Source organism: Neopsephotus bourkii, unplaced genomic scaffold (assembly GCF_033783945.1).
Source record: "Neopsephotus bourkii isolate Nb327-2 ecotype Australia unplaced genomic scaffold, CSIRO-AGI_Nbou_v1 NB_1634, whole genome shotgun sequence".
NCBI lineage: Eukaryota > Metazoa > Chordata > Aves > Psittaciformes > Psittacidae > Neopsephotus > Neopsephotus bourkii.
The window spans coordinates 6,339,805-6,358,967 of NW_026902109.1; the positions used below are offsets into that span (position 1 = coordinate 6,339,805).

The following is a 19,163-nucleotide window of genomic DNA, read 5'->3' on the forward strand; positions in this document are numbered from 1 at the left end:
AAAGGCCAGTCGCCCCATTTGGACCATTAGGCAAAAGAAACGTGCACTCTACACCATGCTTGGTTCAAGACTGCTGCACTTGTGAAGAAAAGCAAAGACTGATCAGTGGTGAGATACCCTGTATTTATTCTAAAATTCAGCAATAACAGTAATTTTGCTGTTGTGAAAACACAATAATTGGACTGCAGAGAGACGGAACAACATTATAGACTTAAACCTTCCGCTTACAGATATCCAGAAAATATGAAGTTTCAATTACTGAGTAAGCAAGAAGTTACACGAAGAGGCTTTTCTTTAATGCGTTTCAGGTTTTGTCATCTTCCTCAGCTTTAATACTTTGATGCTAACACCTTCACTAAAAAAGTAAGTTTTTGCCACGGTTGTTAGCAGCACTCCACAGCCTCGGGTACCATGCTGTCCTCTATGGAAAGATGCGTTAAAGTCCTGTGCTGTTAAACATCTCAACTAGGTTTTATACACAGAGAGAAAAAATTAAAAACCAGGCAGAAAGACCTAATGGGAGGACAGAGCAGAGGAGATAAGAAATGCTCCTTTTTGCAGTCTGTTTTTCCAGTACAGCTGTTTGCATGAGCTACACTATCTTTGTGAACTTCTGAAAAAGGATGATGGTTTCCATTAGCATCGGCAAGGGTTAGACCCAGGCTGTAACACAGGGAGGCACTGCCTTATATTTAAGGACTACATTCGATGGAGAATTGTTAAATATTAACTAACGCTAAACTGCAGGGGAATTCCAGGAAAAACAGGTAAGCCAGCTGCAGAAATATCAGGCACCTTAAAGTGCTGTAAGAAAAAATGGAAATCACCCAAAATAATTTTCACCAATTTTTCCTTGCAAAAGCATTAACCTGTGCATGCATAATGCTGACGATGTTTTACATTCGTTATTTTACAGGCCAAAAAAAACCCAGAAAACAAAGGCAATGCTATATCAGAATAATTTAAAAATTCACACATACAAGCCACTGTACAGGAAAAACAAGTCTGTTTTATAAATACACAAAGGAAAATTAAAGCCAGTTGTGGAATGATTTCTGGAGCAGGTTGGTACATCACTTAACATATTGGCAAGTCGCTGTCTTATTCAAATTCCCACATCATGGCTAAGAAGGTCAAGGCTCCCCCAGCATGTGTTTGTGGTGCAAGGTGTGTGTTAGGCTGATGGCAGAAGACCAGTCCATGCAATACAGAGTACTTCACCTGCAGAGAAAGGTTCTCCCTTGTTAGAAAGACTGCATCCCTTGCCCTGGGCAAACTGCATCTCCAGACTGGTTCCATTATAGGAAGGCAAAATTCATGGTGTCTATGCTACGTTTATTTAAAAGCCTTATGAAAAAGTAGTCTTTATAAATAGTATAAAGAGGGAAACCGCAAGGCTTCAAAAGCCCAAAGCTTTCACTTGTCCATATAAAAACACAGGCCATGCTTTAAAGAAAAGACAGCAGATCAAATCTTATCTGCGCGTACCTAGTGTATGTGCGCTGCTGTATATATAGGGTTCACAAATACGTCGTGTTTCTAGAACAGCTTTCTTGACACAACAGTGGAGAATTGTTTTTTCTCTCAACGTGCCCAGTTTCCACTACCCTCTGTCACTGTTGCGTGAGAGGTTCTGAGCAAGGGTAGCTAGCAGCTGGCTAGTCTCCTCCTAGCTGAAGGAAATCTGCATAGACGTACTCTAGTTCTCAGTTGCAATAGCGAGATCTTGTATGCAACGCTTGAAAGAACTGTTAGAAAGTAACTCTGGACCTGACAGTGTCCCTTCTGAGCGGAAATCCTCCTAGCTCCAGCCGTGGAGATTACGGGTGGCGCATATCCTGGCTCGGGAGTCGTTCGGGGTTTGTTTTCTGCTTGACAGGTACAGCTCTTGTTGAGAACTGCTCTGGTTATGCCGTTCCCAAAGGCTGCAGCCCGGCCAGCCCCTGCCCAGGCTAGGTGGGTGCATTCCGCAGGCTGGCTGTGCCACACCGGTGCTAAGTTGCTGTGGCAGCGGGGTCACCTCCTGGGACGTCAGGGCTCCCCGCAACAACGCTTACTGCATTTACCTTCCCTGCCAGAGCCCGAACCCCCCTCACTGATGCGCGGCCCCAACTATGTACACAGCATGCAGCTGCGCACAAGTTTAACCGTGCCGCTACTTCTCCGCACGACCCCAAAGGACATAAACACGCGTTTTATTTCCCCGACTCGCGAAGCACGCCAGGCCCATGGAAAGAAGAATTCTTTGCCTCGTAGCGCTCCCGAGGAGCCCCAGCGCGGTACCGCGGCACACGGCGAAGCGCGACTGCGGCTCTGGGCCACTCCGGCTGGCCGGTCCTTGAGGCAGGCGCGGGGCGAGCGCCAAAGGTCCCAGCAGCCGCCGCTGGGACCAGGCCGCCGCCTCAGAGGCAGACGCGGGGCCCGGGGTAGGGCTCTCCCCCGCACCAGAAGTCAGAGGCCTGCGGGGTCTCCATCAGCCACACCTCCCGCGGCAGCCCAGGCGGCTCGGCGCCCGCCTGCGTCAACGGCCCCTCCAGCAAGCGGTAGTAGTGGCAGTCCCGGCCGTGCTGGGGGTCGTAGGGCGGCGCCAGGATGTCGAGGAAGGCGGCGGGCCCGTCTACGGCGTCGATCTGGTGAAGGTTGTCGGTGTGCGGCGAGAGCAGGCAGGGCGGGGAGGCCGGCGTGTAGTGCTGGTGGGAGCGGTACAGGGCGCGGTGGCAGGGCCCCGCGGCGGCTGCGGGGGGCGGCGGGGCGGCGGCGGGGGGCAGCGTGTCCAAGCAGGCGATGCGCAGCGTGCCGTAGAGCACCTTCAGCATGCCGTTCATGCCCGGGTGGTCGTGCAGCGGGATGCAGGCGCCGCTCCGCAGCAGGAACACGCCCATGCTGAAGCTCTCCGTCTCGCAGATGTGCATGTAGCTAACGGGCGGCACCACGCCGGACCACGGCAGCCCCCCACCCGGTGCCGCCGCTGCCGCCGAAGGCCCCCGCGGCGCCAAGTGCAAGTCCTCGGCGCGCACCTCGTCCAGCAGCTGCTGCAACCGGTGCAGGTTCTCCCCGAAGGTCGGCCCCGCCGGGCTGCGGAAGGTGATCCGCGCCTGCCGCGCCACCCGCTGGATCAGGGAGGCCATGTTGTCCCGGGGCATGGCGGCGCACGACCCGGCCCAGCCCCGCCGCCGCAGGCGGTCCCCTCGCCGCTTCCGACTCCTCCCCTGTTCCCGCCGCGCAGGCGCACCCTCGCCGCCGTGCACCTCGGGGCTCGTAGTCCTGCCCGTGACGGCGGCGCCGCAGCTCTGGGTGCTCCCCAGGGTCCTGCAGAGCAGGGGGTGGTGGAGGGCCGAGAACTATGGCTCCCAGCAGAGTCGGTGGAGGTGAGTGGCTGGTGAGGGCCGTGCCCCGCGGGGTGGTGTGCTGGCATGGTGGGGCCGGCTGGCTCCCAGCGGGCTGCGGCAGCGCCGCCTGCGGCCGCCATCTTAATGCCGCGGGGCGGGGGGAGCTGGGGCGAGGCGTGCGGGAAGTGCCCTCGGCAGCCCGGCTCCGTGGTGCCCTGGGGAACGGGGGCGGCCGCTGGTTGTGGGGTCGCGGGCACAAGGCGTAGCACGGCGCCGCTGCGCTCCTGGCAGCCAGGCTGTCTCGCCTGCCTAGGGGTGTGCACGGAGCCCTGCCTGCCGGGACCGGGAAGCCACAGTCACAAACAAGTTCCCGTGCCGCATGTTTTGTCCCGTGTAGTTCTGGGGTGGTGAGAAGGGGCACAAGGTGCTTTTTACTTGGCTTGTAGTTCAGCCACGTAAAACTGAGCACGGTAGCGCCAAGTACGGTGTCATGGACATAGAATGAACTATGTAAACGGTTTGTTTATTGTCATTGTTTGCTGCAGCTAAGACATTTTGGCAAATTGATCAGATTTCAACTTAGTTTCTGACACCAACTCTCCCACTGGAGTGTTACACTGAGGTCTTTCTGTACGGCATGCACTGTCCTTGGTGTGTCTCCTTATCATCACTTTTTAGTGTGATTGCATCTGAATTTATTACTTTTAACCACAGATGAACAGAACAAGCACATGGAGTTCCAGATGTTGACCCTCGGAGAATCCACGTGCGACAGAAAGGATGGATAATCTTTTGGCTCAGTTCCAACCTGGTGGAGCCAGCATGTGGTTGTTTCAGGCTGATGTACAGAAAAGGGTACAGCATTTATTCTGCCAGGGCATTACATGCAGTGTTTTGTTCCATTTGTATCCGTGGCAATGATCTTATTACCTTATTTCTTACACACATGACTGTGCAAGTGGATCATGCCTATAAAATACTTGTGCTTGAAGTCAGAAGTTAACTTGTTATTTCTGGGATTTGTTAAAGAAGAGTAGGCTCTGATCACAGAAAAAGCACCTGGAGTTCTATGAATTCAAGGAGATGTTGAGCACCTGAGTACCCTGGTAGGCCCAGCTGGTTAGGATCCTGAAAAACAGCTGAATTACAACAATCAAACAGGACTCCAGTGGCTGCAGCCCACCAAGTTTAAAGGGAAACTCCAGTCTTAAATTATGCATTAAACTTAAGTAAGAGATATATGGCCTTCTGTGGTGTTATCGTAGAACCATTACAGAATCACAGAAGGGTTTGGGTTGGAACCAAACCCTCCTGCCATGGGCAGGAACGCCTTCTGCTTGACTAGGTTTCTCAAAGCCCATCCAACCTGGCCTTGAACACTGCCAGGGACGGGGCATCCACAACTTCCCTGAGCAACCTGTGCCAGCACCTCACCACCCTCACATGAATCAGAAATTGTGTACAGCAATCAAAAGTATAGATGTGGGCATGTGATGGCCTGGTAGAGGATTAAATACTGATACTGTAAACAAAGATTGGTGACTTGAATTTCTCTTCCTAAATCTATTTCCCTCCCCATATAAATAAGTTTGGTGCACAGAATGCAGATTTAGGTCATGGCATTATTGCTTCGTCTTCATAGAGAAGGTTGTTCATTTGAGTTCTGCTTTTGAGTTCCACCCAAAGCTACAAGGCATTGCAGTCTTCAGCTCTTTCACATTCACACCCTAGTGTTTTAAGTAATTTTTCTCTCCAGTGCCTGTGGTGGGAGCACAGGGTGAAAGATCAGGTGAGTGCTTTTATACCTTGCAGGAAGAGGTCTGCCTGGCAGGATGCTTAGGATGAGGGGGCAGACATCTTGAGGCGACAGGTACAGTCTTTAATGGCCTGCAAGCCTTTTTGTTCTGGAGTGAACTGCTGAGGACACTTGACAGCCTCACTACTGTTGCACTGATTGGCTGGTGGCGTTTTGTCAGAAGCCAAGGGCTTTGGAAGGCTCCATTTTCAGTGTGCTCTTTTATCCAGGCTGCTTCTGCAGGGACAGTCAGTTTAATTGTGGAGGTGTGGACTGGAATTTTTGGCAGTTTCCACTGATAATGGTAAATTATCTCTTAATTGGGTCAAGCTCTCCATTTGTGTCCTAGTTCAGCAATGACATTTTATGTGTGGAAGTGAATGCTAGAATTCTCACTTGGAACACAGTGGTTCTTTTTCTGTTCAGCACAAAAATAAGCTGTTTTGGTAGGACATTATGCGCTCGGAGTAGCGTGCAGTTGTAAGAGAGATCAGCATGAAAAACCAGGATCCTGAGTTCTCATTTCAGCCTGATCCTGACTTTCTGAGTGTTAATTAGGTGAGTTACTTGACCCTTTAGTGCTTATCACTCTCTAAACCATGAACCATGTGTCCTGCGCACAAGGATGTTTGCTAAGATTTTAAGAACATCTTTCCTGGTGATCAGTTTTATATTTAGCATAATTGATCACCTTATGATCCTTAGTGTTTTCAGCTACTGTATTGATTTCAGTTTCTGACAGATACAGACAAAAATATGTCTTAGGCACTTAATGTTCCAGTTAAATGCCATATCACACCCACATTTTTCAGTGCAGTAATATTACCCCCCCTCCAAACAACTAACATTAACAGAAAAACAAGCTGTCCAGCCAACTGACAATTAAATTGATGGGTTTTTTTATTTCTGAAAGTCCATACTCTTAGCTGGCCTCTATTATCTTGAGTTCTTGTGAAGAAAAAAAGTACCCCTGGTGTAGTTCCTTGCTGGGCTTTGAGACTGCTTTGTGTCATTGATGCAATGGCAAGGGTTCAGCACAGTGGTTTTATGATACAACCAGTGTGAGGGAGGTCAGGTTCAGGTCATGGTTTTGGTCTCCTGCTGTGTTTTCTCCCCTCAACACAGAAGTGTTGGGAAGTGTTACAGCTATTTTCTCCTGCCCACCACCCCACACTTCAGGGCTTCTCTCCTTTTGACCTGAACTCTCCTGTGGGTTGACAGTTTTTCAGCTTCTTATGTCTTTGTTGCTGTTATGTCTTTGTTGCCCCCCAGGTTTGTGAAATATCCCTTGCTCATTTTCATTTTCTTCTGGGGGTTGCTTCCGAGATCCTCCTAGTTGGTTTAAGAAGTCAGAATTACCTGACTTCTTAAGCATAAGGTAAACAGCAGCCTTGAATGGACAGACCTGAGAGGTGTCTGCTTAGAGGGTCAGTTGTTAGCTATAATTAAAAGTTGTGTTACAATGCTAGAATGGTTTACAAGGTATAGAACTTTGACAGGGGGTACTGAAACCATTCTGTGTTACAATGTTGCCAACAACTGCAGATGTGTGTTTGATAGGACAAAAAGTAGGACACTGGCAAGTAACATCTCTTTTGCACTGTTCTGCCACTGGTTCTGCAAGGGTGTGTATATCTGTATATTTATAGCGACCACCAGTCAAGGAGATAGATATGAATGCTAGCTAAACATGATTCAGATGAGAACAAGGCTAAAAAGAGAAGACAAATAACATGTCTATAATATTTGCTGGCTCTTCAGTAACGGTTTACGTAAAAGAAAGTTGGTTATCAGTTATTCATCAGAGAATTTATATATCAGCAGAAACAGAGGAGTGCTAGATCTAACTGTACTGAAATCAAAAGGGGAATTAGGTTCATATATATACCAAACTTCAAGCAGATCTATGTAACATGAAGACACCCACCCACCTTTACCACTTCTTTACTGACACACATCCTGTATTCCATTAACAATGTAATTCACCCCTCGCTGTACTCTTCATTTGTTGTAGCCTCTCAGTTAAATGCACAATTTCTATATAAAGCACATCATTAATGAGTTTTATTGACAGTTTGCTTCTGAACAGCCTAGAGCAGGAGCTGGAGTGACTCAGAGTGGGAAACGCTGTGCAGCATGCAATTCCCTGTGCATGAATTTGCAGAGATAATGAACTGAGCCTCATTCTGATCTTCTGAGTTTAGCTCCACTGATTTAATGTTTTCCACTGGTGCAAATCACGTCCATGCTGATGTCTGCGCTGCCATCCAGGTTAGACTGTGGTGATGGGTGCTGTGAGTTCATCATAGCCTTACTCCTGAACTCTTGACTGTCTAGGACTGATCCTGGATGTGAGGAAGATGTTTACCAGCATGGTTAGAAACTGCCCTCCCTTCACACAATTCCTTCTCAGCATGTGGTTTGCAAGAAGGCATCTCTGGCCGGAACCACTTGTGTGGTATCTATATTAGCTGTTGGCAGCTGTGGAGCTTCAAGACACTTTCACCAGTTACATGCAACAGTGACAGAAAATAGAGGAGAAATCCCCTAATGGTTGTGGAAAGAATTACTACTTGACTTCTAAGTCTATCATGTATTTTTAATGTTTTCTAAAGATAATCTGAGTACATAATTTGGGAAAAATATGACCTTTATGTCTAAAACTGAAAAATATATTGAAGGATATTGTGGAAGTGTCCACAATCCTGAGAGCTCAGATGCAGGCAGGAAGGTAAAAAAATATTTTGGTAATTATTGAGGCCAGAGAGCCTACAGTTCAGTTTACAAATGTAATTCTGAGTCCATGAAAAGCTGTGTTATCACTCTGCCTTGGTATGGGCACTGTTTTCAAAATAAAGTATCAACAGGAATGCGTATGGATTCTTTGTTATGAAGAATGTGATTAGAAATAAATGGGAACCATTGATTCATTGATAAAAGGAAATCTACAGTGTATGGGACACTATAATTTGGACCATCCCTTTCACTTTTTCAGCTGACAGCAGAAAAGACACAGTTAAAGGTGTGGTATGTTTACTTGTGATTTCTTCCCTGCATATCTTTCTCTGGTTTTATTAAAATAATTTGGTATTTGATATTCTATGTAAGTGCATTCAAAAGCAGCAAAATGCATAGAAGTCATCATGTTATTGATATAAGTTACTTTAAATGTTAATTTAAATGCTGACACTACCTGTGGGGAAGGTTGAAATCTGTTTCCTGGGATAGTTGGTACAGAATTAAAGTTGTACTTGGCTGTAATCCCAATGCTTTATTAGCATGAGGGGTTTGTCTCCTCCCTGGCAGGTCCTGGATAGTGGTGAAGTGGAGCATCTGGAGTCCGTCCTGCTGTGGCTGCAGTCCTGTAGTGGTGCTGGGACGCACCCCACTGCAGCTCCAGGCATGCTGGGGAGAAGATGCCTGCTATATGCTGCCACTGGCATGGGGTAGCTTCCTGGGATCAGATCATGGCCCTCTCCATTGTTTTGAAACCACTTCCCTGTGGGTCCTTTGGGTGCTGTCACTGGCTGTCAGACCCGTAAGGCCCCGCTGGCCTCTGTTACATCAGTGCCAAACTGCACTTGTTTGGTTCTTTAATTTCTCTGTTACTTTTTCAGAGAATCCCGAGGGTCCCATTTGGTCACTCAGTAAAAGAACAGACGGTGGGAGAAAGCTGGCAAGGTCACCTCTGTTTGGAAGCGGCTCCCTTTTACTATTCAGCCTTCCTCTTAGCAGCTGGCTTTCAAATGGCAAGGGAAGGTTTTGTTGGTATGATGCAGGGGAAGGACTTGGCTAGTGTATGAAGACTGCAGATTCCTCATTGGAGAGTCGTGAGGTCTGTGCACTCCGTTTGCCTGTTACTACTGACTTCAGTGCCATATTTCCTTTCGTCTGCTCTGTGATAGGTGCAGAATACAAGTACTTTTGTACTAGGTAGGGTGCATTTCTGCTCATTTGGACTCAGAGTTGGAAGCAGATGGTTAACTAACTAATGAGGTCCCAGAGAACATGAAGTGTAGGATCTTCCACTGCTTGTGCCATGCTGAGTAGTGATCACACCCCAGTTTTTAGGCAACCTTACTAGCAAGGCCTAAAGTAATTCTATTTCCGTGGCTTAAAGAGTTACTGCTCTGCAGCTGAGTCACTGTAACCTGTTGGTGCTCACTCATAGCCTTCCCTCACTGCCAAAAATGCTATAGCACAGGCTATCTTTAAGCTAAGCCTTTCTTTTTCAGTCACGAGTGAGGACTGGGTCTGGTAGTCATGCAGGTGATAAGCAGTAACGCGTGAAGCTATAGTAACTTGATTGCCTTTGGTTATACCTGTAGCATTATTTTAGGAATCTCTTTTCAGCAAGAGAGAGAACTACTTCATGTTTAATGATTTGGGATCAAATTTATCCCAGTGGGAATCTGTACAGAGTTGATCTCTGTATAGAGTATATAGAGAGATCGCTGTATATGAGAGTGCTAAATTTAAGCAGGAAGGAATAGTCAAGGAACATTTTTCTATTTTAAATAAAGAATAGATTTTTTTTCATGTGAAAGACTTGGCGTTCAGCAGAAGAAGATGAACAGTAAAATTTAGTGGGTAAGGTATTTAGTGGGACAAGAAAATGTCAGTGTGTTCAGGTGTCTCTCAGTTAATCAGTAAATCCAGTCAAATCCTTTGTCCCTTAGGTAAAGGGTCTGTATTAAACTCCAGGTCTCCAGGAGGTGGAAGAAGTTTTAGGCAAGTGTTTGAATAAGGGAGGTGGACTGGGGAAACAGAAGAGAAAGGCCAGGACCTGCAGAAGTGTTATAGCAGCCCACGCGCAGCAGTATTGATTTCTCTTTGATTTGTGGTTATCAACCAGGATTTGACTACTTCTGAGACAAACATACTAAGATGCAAGAACATCAATTAGAAAATGTTGGCAATTAGTCAGTAGAGAAAAAGGATGAGGAAAAAAGGAAGAGATGCCAGCATGGGTGAAATGTTGGTGAATGAGATCAGGGGGATGTTCCAGAGAAGCAGCACAGAGAGGTGAATTGGTGTTTGAATGTGCAGGGAATTAAATAAGGAGGAACAGGGCAGTTTGATTCCACGACATACAGTTGTGAATGAACAACTGTTAAAGGGAACATACGGATGCATTTGGAAAGTCAGTGCTATGTGTAAGCTGGGTTCTGAAGTGTGAGTCGAAACGGTGATATAAAAATTTTTGCTTCTTTAAAAATTTTAATGGTGTGTTTGAGGGCAAAGTGGAAAGTCACAAGTTTGGACATGGCAAATGCTTGCCAGAGCTATAAACATGACCTTGGCTGGTTGTGCTCTAGTACTTGGACTGTTTACATGACCACATGCTCTTTTTCATGTAAATAATACACTTGTCAGTAACAGTGCTTCTGCACTGTGCTACAGTGTGCATAGGTGTATCCTCAGATGAGGGAGGACCCTCCCCCCCCGAATTACCAAGGTATAAAGGGAAATTAGTTCAGATATTTAGTATCTAGACTTAACTTCTGCATTTCATAGCATAACGGCAAGTGTGGCAGATTTTTCTTGGAAAATGAGGATGCATTCCAGCAGAAACTGATGCAGAGACTCAGCTTTTTCCTGAAAAAGTAGCTTTGTTCCCTGTACCTAGGCATTTAGAGCTTGCACGATCAGGGCCTAACAAGCCACACGTCTTTCTTACTGTTTCTTTTGGTGGGGTGTTTTGTTGTTTTGTTTGGTTTGTTGGTTTGTAGTTTGGTTTGGTTTTGGGGGTTTTTTTGTGGGTTTTTTTTGTTTGGTTTGGTTTTGGTGGTGTTTTGGTGTTGGTTTGGTTTTGTTTTTGTTTGGTTGGTTGGGGTTTTTTGTTTGTTTGTTTCCCCAGGAAAACAAAACTCTCCATGTTAAAATGATTGGAAGTTGAACTTAGGGGGATCTAGCATGTGATTACTTTTTTTAGACAGGATTTTCTTCATAGCTGAATTGGACTGAGGTTTTTTTCTTTCCTTCCAAACCAGATGGTAAGTGATTCAGTACTTTTAGCAGTAGAAAAAGGATTTGTTTTCTTTCCTCAGTCGTTGGTGTGAATGTACTTTATCTATTTACATATTATGTAAACACACTTTACCAGCATAGATGTACACAGTGTACAGTCCTAATCCTGCAGAGAGCCCTGTATAGACAAGGCCTTGCACATAGGAGGAACTGACATTGCTCTCAGAGAGCTGTTCGCATGGAACTGGCAGGATTATAACTGTATTTGGGTTTTTATGTATGCACTTAAATATATGACACTGTATGAAGATGCCAACAGAACTGTAAGTCCACAAAACATTTGATTAACCTTGTGCACTTTACTTTTTTCACCTAACAAAGTCTCTGGGGATGCCCTTGATCGCTTCTGTTGTCTTCCTGTGGTAAGCTTTCGTCCTGGTGACTTGAATTAAAGGCAGAAGCTTAACCTTATTATGGAGTGTTGGGGCAAGTTCTTCCTGGTGTGCAGGAGGAGCAAGGGCCTCATTCATCTGGTCTTTTGGACTTGTACTAATGCTACTAGGGGGACTTTGGAAAGGATTCCCATAATGGTGAGAAATGCTTGTGAGAGTATTAAAAAACCTCCTTTTGCGTGTGTACTTGATTTCTCAAAGTTATCTGCGTCTGTGTTTGTGTATATACAATGTTAAAACTGAATGCTAAATCAGTGCTGTTGCTTGTTTTGTGCTAAATAAAACATACATGTAAACCATATATATGCCGTGTCAGCATATGGGCATTTGAGGCAGAATGGAAGGATCTGAAGGTGATAGGAGACTGCATTATAGGGAAATAGTATGTTACAGTGTCCAGCCACTGATTTTTTTTATACAAGCATATACAAGCACAGTTGCCCGGATAGCGTGGAGTTGTCCTTTCCCATCTGTTAAGAGCTATTTTTGTAAGTTTCATGTGCTTTTACCCTAGCTTTGTCTGAGAATTAAAACACTGAATGCATAGTCATACTGCTGCTTTACTGAGAGGATGATGTTCCACTTCAAAAATAGTGACCAGTTTGTCTGTTTACAGATCTGGCTGTACACAGTTGGAATGGGGTTATCCAGTTCTCTCTTGGTTCTCACCTCATCTGTGCACACTTCAGTTGAGTCACTGGGGGTTTGCACGCAGAGGAGCTGGCCCCTTGCCTTGTTTTCCAGGTTTACCAGAGAGTTGCAACCCAGTTCTTTGCATCTCCCACTTAAAAAAATGTGACAATCTTCTGCTTCCGTGAATTTTAGTAGGGGGAGAAAAAGACACATGAATTAGCATCAGAAATACTGTGCTGTGACATGTCAAGTTTTTTCCCTCAAATTATTCAGTGGAAGGGTGGCAGAAGAAGGCCCTTGAAACTAGCACTGTTTTTTTGACATGGATCAGTAGTCACACTGGGGTGATTCACTGTGCCTTGTATTTGTGTAATCAATTACTTTTCCCTTTATGCAGGGGGAATTGTTTGGGGGAGTTTGCCTCTCAGGCTCTGTGGCTATTGATGTGGTCATTCAAGGTGGCAGAAAAATGCATCTCCAGAAAGACACATAGTCCTGCGGGATGCTGTTGCATGGGGTGGCGTGTGAATCTCATCTGAGGTCAGGCTGCCTGCTGGGAGGAACGAGAACTTGTTTGGGCAGTGCTGCATATGTTACGTACTGAGGCCTGTACCTCCTGACATACCTCATCACAGTCACATTTTTCACAACTGGGAATTGCTTTATTATATTACCAGAAAGAAATAAAAGCACCAAGTAATGGCTGCAATCTTCCAATGGCTGTATCTGTAGAAGAGCAGAACAGTAACTCCTAACCCAGCTGTTGTGGGCATGTAGGGACAGTGGGATGAAATTTTCTCTCAGACTGTTGCTTGTGCAAGCTCATGCGCCTCTTGTAGTTGCCTCCTGACTGGCAGCAGAGTGCTTGCTTCCCAGTGCCACAGTTCCTGGTGTCACCTGGCACCTAGCCATCTGTCCCTTGCTGCCTGGGAATGGTACCGTACCTGGGGGTCTGGCAGTGGCATGTATAGCAAATAAAGGGAGTCTAGGGAGAAGTTGAACCAGATGATGTGTCAGTCAAGGAGAATGTGCAAAATCTGCCCTCAGTGTGGAGGGCTTTGAAGAAACAGGGCTGGAAATCAGCTATCTGTTACCTCCTGTGGGCCCCAGGGAGCAAACACTGTGAAAAAACTTGGCTTAAAGCTTTGAGGACTAAGTAATTGCTGGAAGCTCTAGGTTACTTAGGACATAGCTTGCATTTATAAGCACTGGAAGTACTGAAGAGAGTTTCTTCTGGTTTCAGTTAATAATAGGGCACGTTGTGTACAGTTTGTTTGCTTGATTGGTTCATTTTATTGTGTGTAAATACACTGTAGAAACAATTTTGTCTTTTGTTCAGTGTTACTCAGCTGGTGTGCTTCTTGTCAATCCAATGAATTACAGGGTATAAGTAGCTTGCTCAAGTCTGTCTGTGAAACAAGGTTTAACATAAAGGCCCGCAAGGGATATGGCGGGACTGCAGAAGAGTTAGAAGGAGGGTAAGCAGAGGAGGAGGCAGCATGTGCAATAGAATGGAAACCTTCAAGCCATGCGTGCCACAGGCACAGCAACTCAGTGGCGATGTGAGTTGCCTCAGTAAAAAAAGGAGTTCTGGTATGAAACTCGGGCTCCGGTGATCTGAGTGGAAATGACATGGGTTTGCAATGGGGCAAATGAGAGCAGAATCTGGCCAACTGTTAATAGCTTTTTTGTACTTAGGGCTGAAATAAAGTGGCTGTGTATGCAAACAATTGTGCAAGCATGACTCCTAAGTGACTTATAAGAGGAGAATTCAGTATTTAATTGTCGGAAATACAGAGCGTTTGGCACAAATCTCCCGGTTTGGCTGAGCTGTGCTTGACCTGTGACAGAGAGAGCAAAGGTGATTTTAAGTCCTGGGATCAGAGGGGCCAGTGTGTAATGTAACTCAAGGCAAAATCAGCACATTGGCTGCTTTGTAATTACACATGCTTATTTTGTGTACAAACCCAGTTGGTTCATTATCTTTAATTTCCATCATCTCATCACAATCTTTATGTGTGAATCTGAGCTATTTTACTTCAAAGGGGTGGCATGTAACTAGAATAAAAAAAAAAAAGGTTTGGTAAGAAGAAGTTGGTTGTTTTGATGTAAAGATGTTCTGATGTAACAAAAATGGTAAAACTGTTTATGTGCAGAATCTGAAAACTCTGTGGGAAGCCGAACAAGTTGAAAATAACCTGTCTTCTGGGCCCTGCATTTCTTGCAGCTTTTGACCCAAGTGTCGGAACAAGGATAGTTTAGCTCTGAGAATATAAAAGAGACAATCCGAAGCAATCATATTGCTGTAGCTTAACACGCTGTCGCTCCAGCTGAACTTCAGCAGTCCTGCTGTTGTGCCCTGTGGTGAAACGATACCTGTTTGGTTTAAGCCATCTTCATGTTGTTAAATTATTAAACTGTGGTAATCTCACCACAAGTTATTGGCTATCCTTATGTCAAGAAGTGTGGCCATCCCATTCTAACTCCTCAGCTCAGAGAATGTTATTCCTGATGCCAACATTTAAAAATGCTTTCACCTTCCAAAGGTCCTCCAGAATCATTCAATAAAGTAAATTTTATGGATACAATCTCCTCTTTTTATTTATTTATTTCTATTTCCCCCTTTCTACCATGTAGAAGTGTGGATGGTGTGGAGAGACATCCAGTTTCATTGGGGCACAAGTGTGAGCCCACAGCCAGTGGGGTATGTCTGAAAATACTTCCTGGCAAAAGTTGTGCTCGCTGAGAATCAGAAGCTTGCATCCAGTTGACATCACTGGAAGATGCGCATACAGAGTGAAAGTACTGTGTGGCCTTTAAGCTTCTGTTCCTGTGGTACATGAGGTTTTATACTACACAGAAGAACTATTCACTTTTCTGGGTAGTTGATGCAAAATGGGTATCTGTGATCTGTCCCAGTCTGTTCTGTCTGGGGTATGTCTCCATGACTTCAACGGAGTGCCATGTGTGCACAACAATGGATGGAAACAGTGCAACACAGGACTCTTAACTGATGATAATTTTGAAAGAGATGAGTACAACAGGTCCTACTCATCTAGACTGTAGAAGTAACTTGAGGGAATATGTTCACCAAACTGAAATGTTCTCTAAAATAATTGCTAACAGGTTACTTATGCTTGTTTTCTTCAAAAGCTGTATGTTTTCCTAAGCCAAATGGAAAATTAGATTTTCTTCTTATTTAAATATATGAGGAGTAACTGTGAAAATTGTTTGGCTTACATGGATGTTAAATGTCACCAGTGGATAATCAGGCCCAGGACTTCCTTTGTGTGTTTGGCCAAAGGAAAGGGCATTTCCATTTTCTGTTGCTGATTGAGTTCCCCTGTGATCTCGTCTAATACACAGAAACACTGAAACTGCATCAAGAATATGGTCTGTCTTGTGCCCTACCTCACATATATATCACACCATGAAGTTATCCATTGGTGAGTGTCTCCTCCCTTTGACTTTGTCCTCTTAGATGTAGGCTGTCTGGGACAGGAGCTGTTGGTCAGTGTGCCAGAGCCTGCGGGCATTGCTGGAATAGAGAGCAGTCCTTCTGCACGGCTGTTTGGGTGTGACTGAGGACTGAGCTAGGTGGCTGGCTTGCTTTTCTAGGTGGACCCAATGAAGCAGATGGATTGCATGAGGAATCTTGTGCTGCTCTGGTTGGCACCAGCTGTGACTGGATGCATCAGAAATCACAGCTGCTCCCTGAGCCCTGTCTATGCATCTACAGCACCAGACTCCAGGGAACTGATTAACAGAAAGAAAATCCTCTTAATCTGGGCGATGTTGGTTTGTCATCGTCAGTTCAGCACTTACATAGCTGCAAGCCTAGTGCTGCCTGCTTTGCAAGAGGCAGGACATTAATTACAGGGCGCAGCATAATGCATCATGCTTAGGCATTTGAGGTGCTGACAAGATGATACTGCCCAGAGCGACTGCAGAGAGCATGGTCATGTCCAACACAAGGTATGGTTTTAAGATCTCAAACCCCCCTGTTATCCAGTGTGTCACTCCTCAAGATAAAATGCGGCATACATGCTGAAACCTAAAAATCCCTCGCTTTCTGCCTCTCCAGCAACTTCATACATGCATTCAGCTTCTGTTTAGTGTGAGCCACAAGGTGAGAATCAGGGTATTACAGGGATTGGAAGAGCTTTGGTGTTCCCTAGGCAAGCTGGATGTGCAGTGGTCCTGTGCTTTTTGGCCTGAAAAGCACCAGAGCCTCTGAGTAAAGGGATGGAGCAGACAAACTGCTAAGGTGCATAGATCCCTGCAAGACCAAGAGCCCATTTTGGGGTGCGGAGGCGATATTGTGGGTCAGCAAGTGTGGGACTGAGTTAAGTAGGAGAATGTAAGAGCATGCTTACTATATGACTGCTAAGCAGGGAGCAAGAAAGGATTTTACTGTTTGTGATTTGAGAGATGGAGTGAGGAGTGATGGAACAGGTAGAGAAGAATTTGGTTGAACTGTGAGTGGATCATACGAGGTACCCAGGGCTTACAATTTATCCCTGTCCAGGTTGGAAATGGTCTGGTATTCTTCAGTAGTGTTACAAGCATCTGATAGGTCCTGGGTACCTAACTCAGTACCCAGAGCATTGACAATTTACCCCTGTCTTGTTTGTCATAGATACCTGCAGATTTAATGCTTTTCTTTGGGAGAATACATCACTTTCCTGTCCTGTGAAACAATGCTTCTCTTCTGCTATTCTCATGGAGATGTGGTGCAATGAAATCACTTCCTAGCTAGGGGCTGGTGAATCACTTTGTTGATATTCATAAATCTTTTCTTTGCTGCCGTTTTCTGCACTGGTCTTAATATAATTTCCAAAGGCAAAAATACTAATTTCAGAGACTTTTTTTTTTTTTTTGTTACAGAGATAATACTGGAATTATGTCATTGCATGCCATACTGAACCCAAGCTCCCAGCTACCCAGACCTATTTGGGTAGCTGAAGGCATTGACACCTATACAATCACTCCCTCCCTGGCAGCGGAGAGCTTGCTTGCAGCAAGGCAGAGAGGGGGAGCACACACATTTGTCTCACAGGCTCTGGTGGGTAGTCCAATAACTTAGCTTAAAGTTTAAAGCTCTGCTGTGGGTCTGATAACCTCCTGCATGGGAACAGGAGTGCTCTGAGCTGTCCTGGCTGGGTGTGCAAAGGCTCTTCCGCTAGTTGAGAGTCTCCAGTATTTTATTGCCTGCCTAGGAAGCGTAACTGGTTGGTCATGTCCGGCATCTTAAGCTCTGCATCTTAAATGGTGTAAAGAAGGCAGAAAGCTGTGGGGAATGTTGCCACAGAAAGCAGAAATAGGCAGGTTCCTCTGAATTTCCTTGTCTGAGGGGAGATAAGACATCAGTCTGTGTGGTTGTTTTGAGGCAATGTCAGAGTTCTTCAGTATGCATCTTCTTACGCGTTGGCACAGGGCTTTTTCCTGTGGAGAAGGATTGCACATGGGTGGATATGATCTTGTGAAGGTAAAGGCACTTGTGGTTTATTCTTGGCAAAGCCTGAGGCTGCTTTAAAGTCATCTTTATGACAGCACTAATCTTCTGGCAACTGCAGGCTCAGGGAGTTGCACAAGAAGTGCAGAGGTGCCTTTGCACACTGCCTTGTTTGACGGGCCAAGCATCCCTCTGTCACAAAGATCCAGCTGTTTCTCCAACCAAGCACAAGCGTGTGTTCCAGCAAGCCCACTGCTGCCCTGGCAGGTTATTTCCCTGTTGGTTTGCTCTGGCGGCTATGCCTTTCCCTTTCTCTGTGATACATCGCACATTGCCAGCTGGTACTTGTAACATGTTCAGTAGAATGTTAAAACGAAACATCTTAGGAGGAGGTCAGCGTGCTGTGCGGGACACGGCCTGTGTGTGGGCAGCATCTGACAGATTCCTGTCACTGTTACCCAACAGGCTTGTCAGAAATGATAGCACCTGCCTGTGGACTGTACTAACATGGCGATACCAGCCAAAATGGGAAGTGTTAATAGTATTGTTTGCCCCCTATTCATCGTCCCTCCCCACTATGAGAGGCGCAGTGTGAAGATCTGGATGGATAGTTACGAGTATTAGGGTAATAACACCAGATACCATTCAGTTCTGAGCAGCCAATGTGTAATTATTGTAATAGAAAAGCAGCACAGAAAATTGCTGAAGAGTTTTTCAGTTATGAGTGACTTTTCCACACATAGGCAAGTAAGAAGGTAACCTGTCTAAAACATTTCTTCTTCCAGAATTAGTGCCAAGGATCAGATCTTCCTGATCCATTGCTGGGAAGCTCTGTTCTCCCATTTACAGTGTGCCTACGTGATGAAGATTTTTCTGTTTAATTTCTCTTCTGTGATGGATGAAATCACTTGACATCTGTTTTTTATATTAAAAAGTTGGTTGACTTTTTCTGCCTATGTCGCAGCCTTTAGTGCATTTAATGTATGTTATTAGCAGTCCATAGCAGAATGCCGTTTTGTGCCTAATAGGGATTCTCAAAATAGCCATTGCTTCACCCTCTCTCTAAGCTTCTCTGTAGTCCAAGCTGCTTATTTTTCCATGCGGTCCACTGTAAACTTCCCATTGTAAATTATCTGCCCTTGTAACCCACATCCTAATTTTTCTTACTCTGTTCAGTGTAACTACTGACCACTGAGTTTAGCAAATCCAGTTGGTGTTAAGAGGATACCTGTGAGAATGTCCTAGTTGCATGATTTGTACTTACTGTGTAAGTTTTGTAAGGCTGTTTGGTTCCCTGCAGCCCTCATCTCAGATGTGGGGCCTTGGAAGTCGGTTGATTTGAACATCACTTTTTCTTCAGTAGCAGTCCCCAGAGGACTGTCATTGCAGCGTTGCCTTGTGACTGTGCTGAATTAAGAGTCAGAGCCCTGCTGAAATTCCCAGGCCAGAGGATATGATGGCTGCTAGAAACATGGGTGCCGTTTTATGTTGGGGTGTTTTTTCTTTTTTTGTTTGTTTGCCTGTTTGTT

The 19,163-nt window shown here is 45.5% G+C and overlaps 1 protein-coding gene across 1 annotated transcript; it reads right to left on the reverse strand.

Annotated features, from left to right (window-relative positions):
* Positions 1 to 2,169: 2,169 nt before the first annotated feature.
* On the reverse strand, positions 2,170 to 3,274 carry ADO (2-aminoethanethiol dioxygenase). The gene has a single exon (XM_061374017.1). The coding sequence runs from the start codon at positions 3,141 to 3,143 to the stop codon at positions 2,403 to 2,405; it is 741 nt and encodes a 246-aa protein (XP_061230001.1). The 5' UTR covers positions 3,144 to 3,274; the 3' UTR covers positions 2,170 to 2,402.
* Between the last annotated feature and the right edge of the window lie 15,889 nt (positions 3,275 to 19,163).

Coding starts and splice junctions, on each gene's coding strand:
- ADO (XM_061374017.1), bottom strand. CDS start 3,143: ATGCCCCGGGACAACATGGCCTCCCTGATCCAGCGGGTGGCGCGGCAG.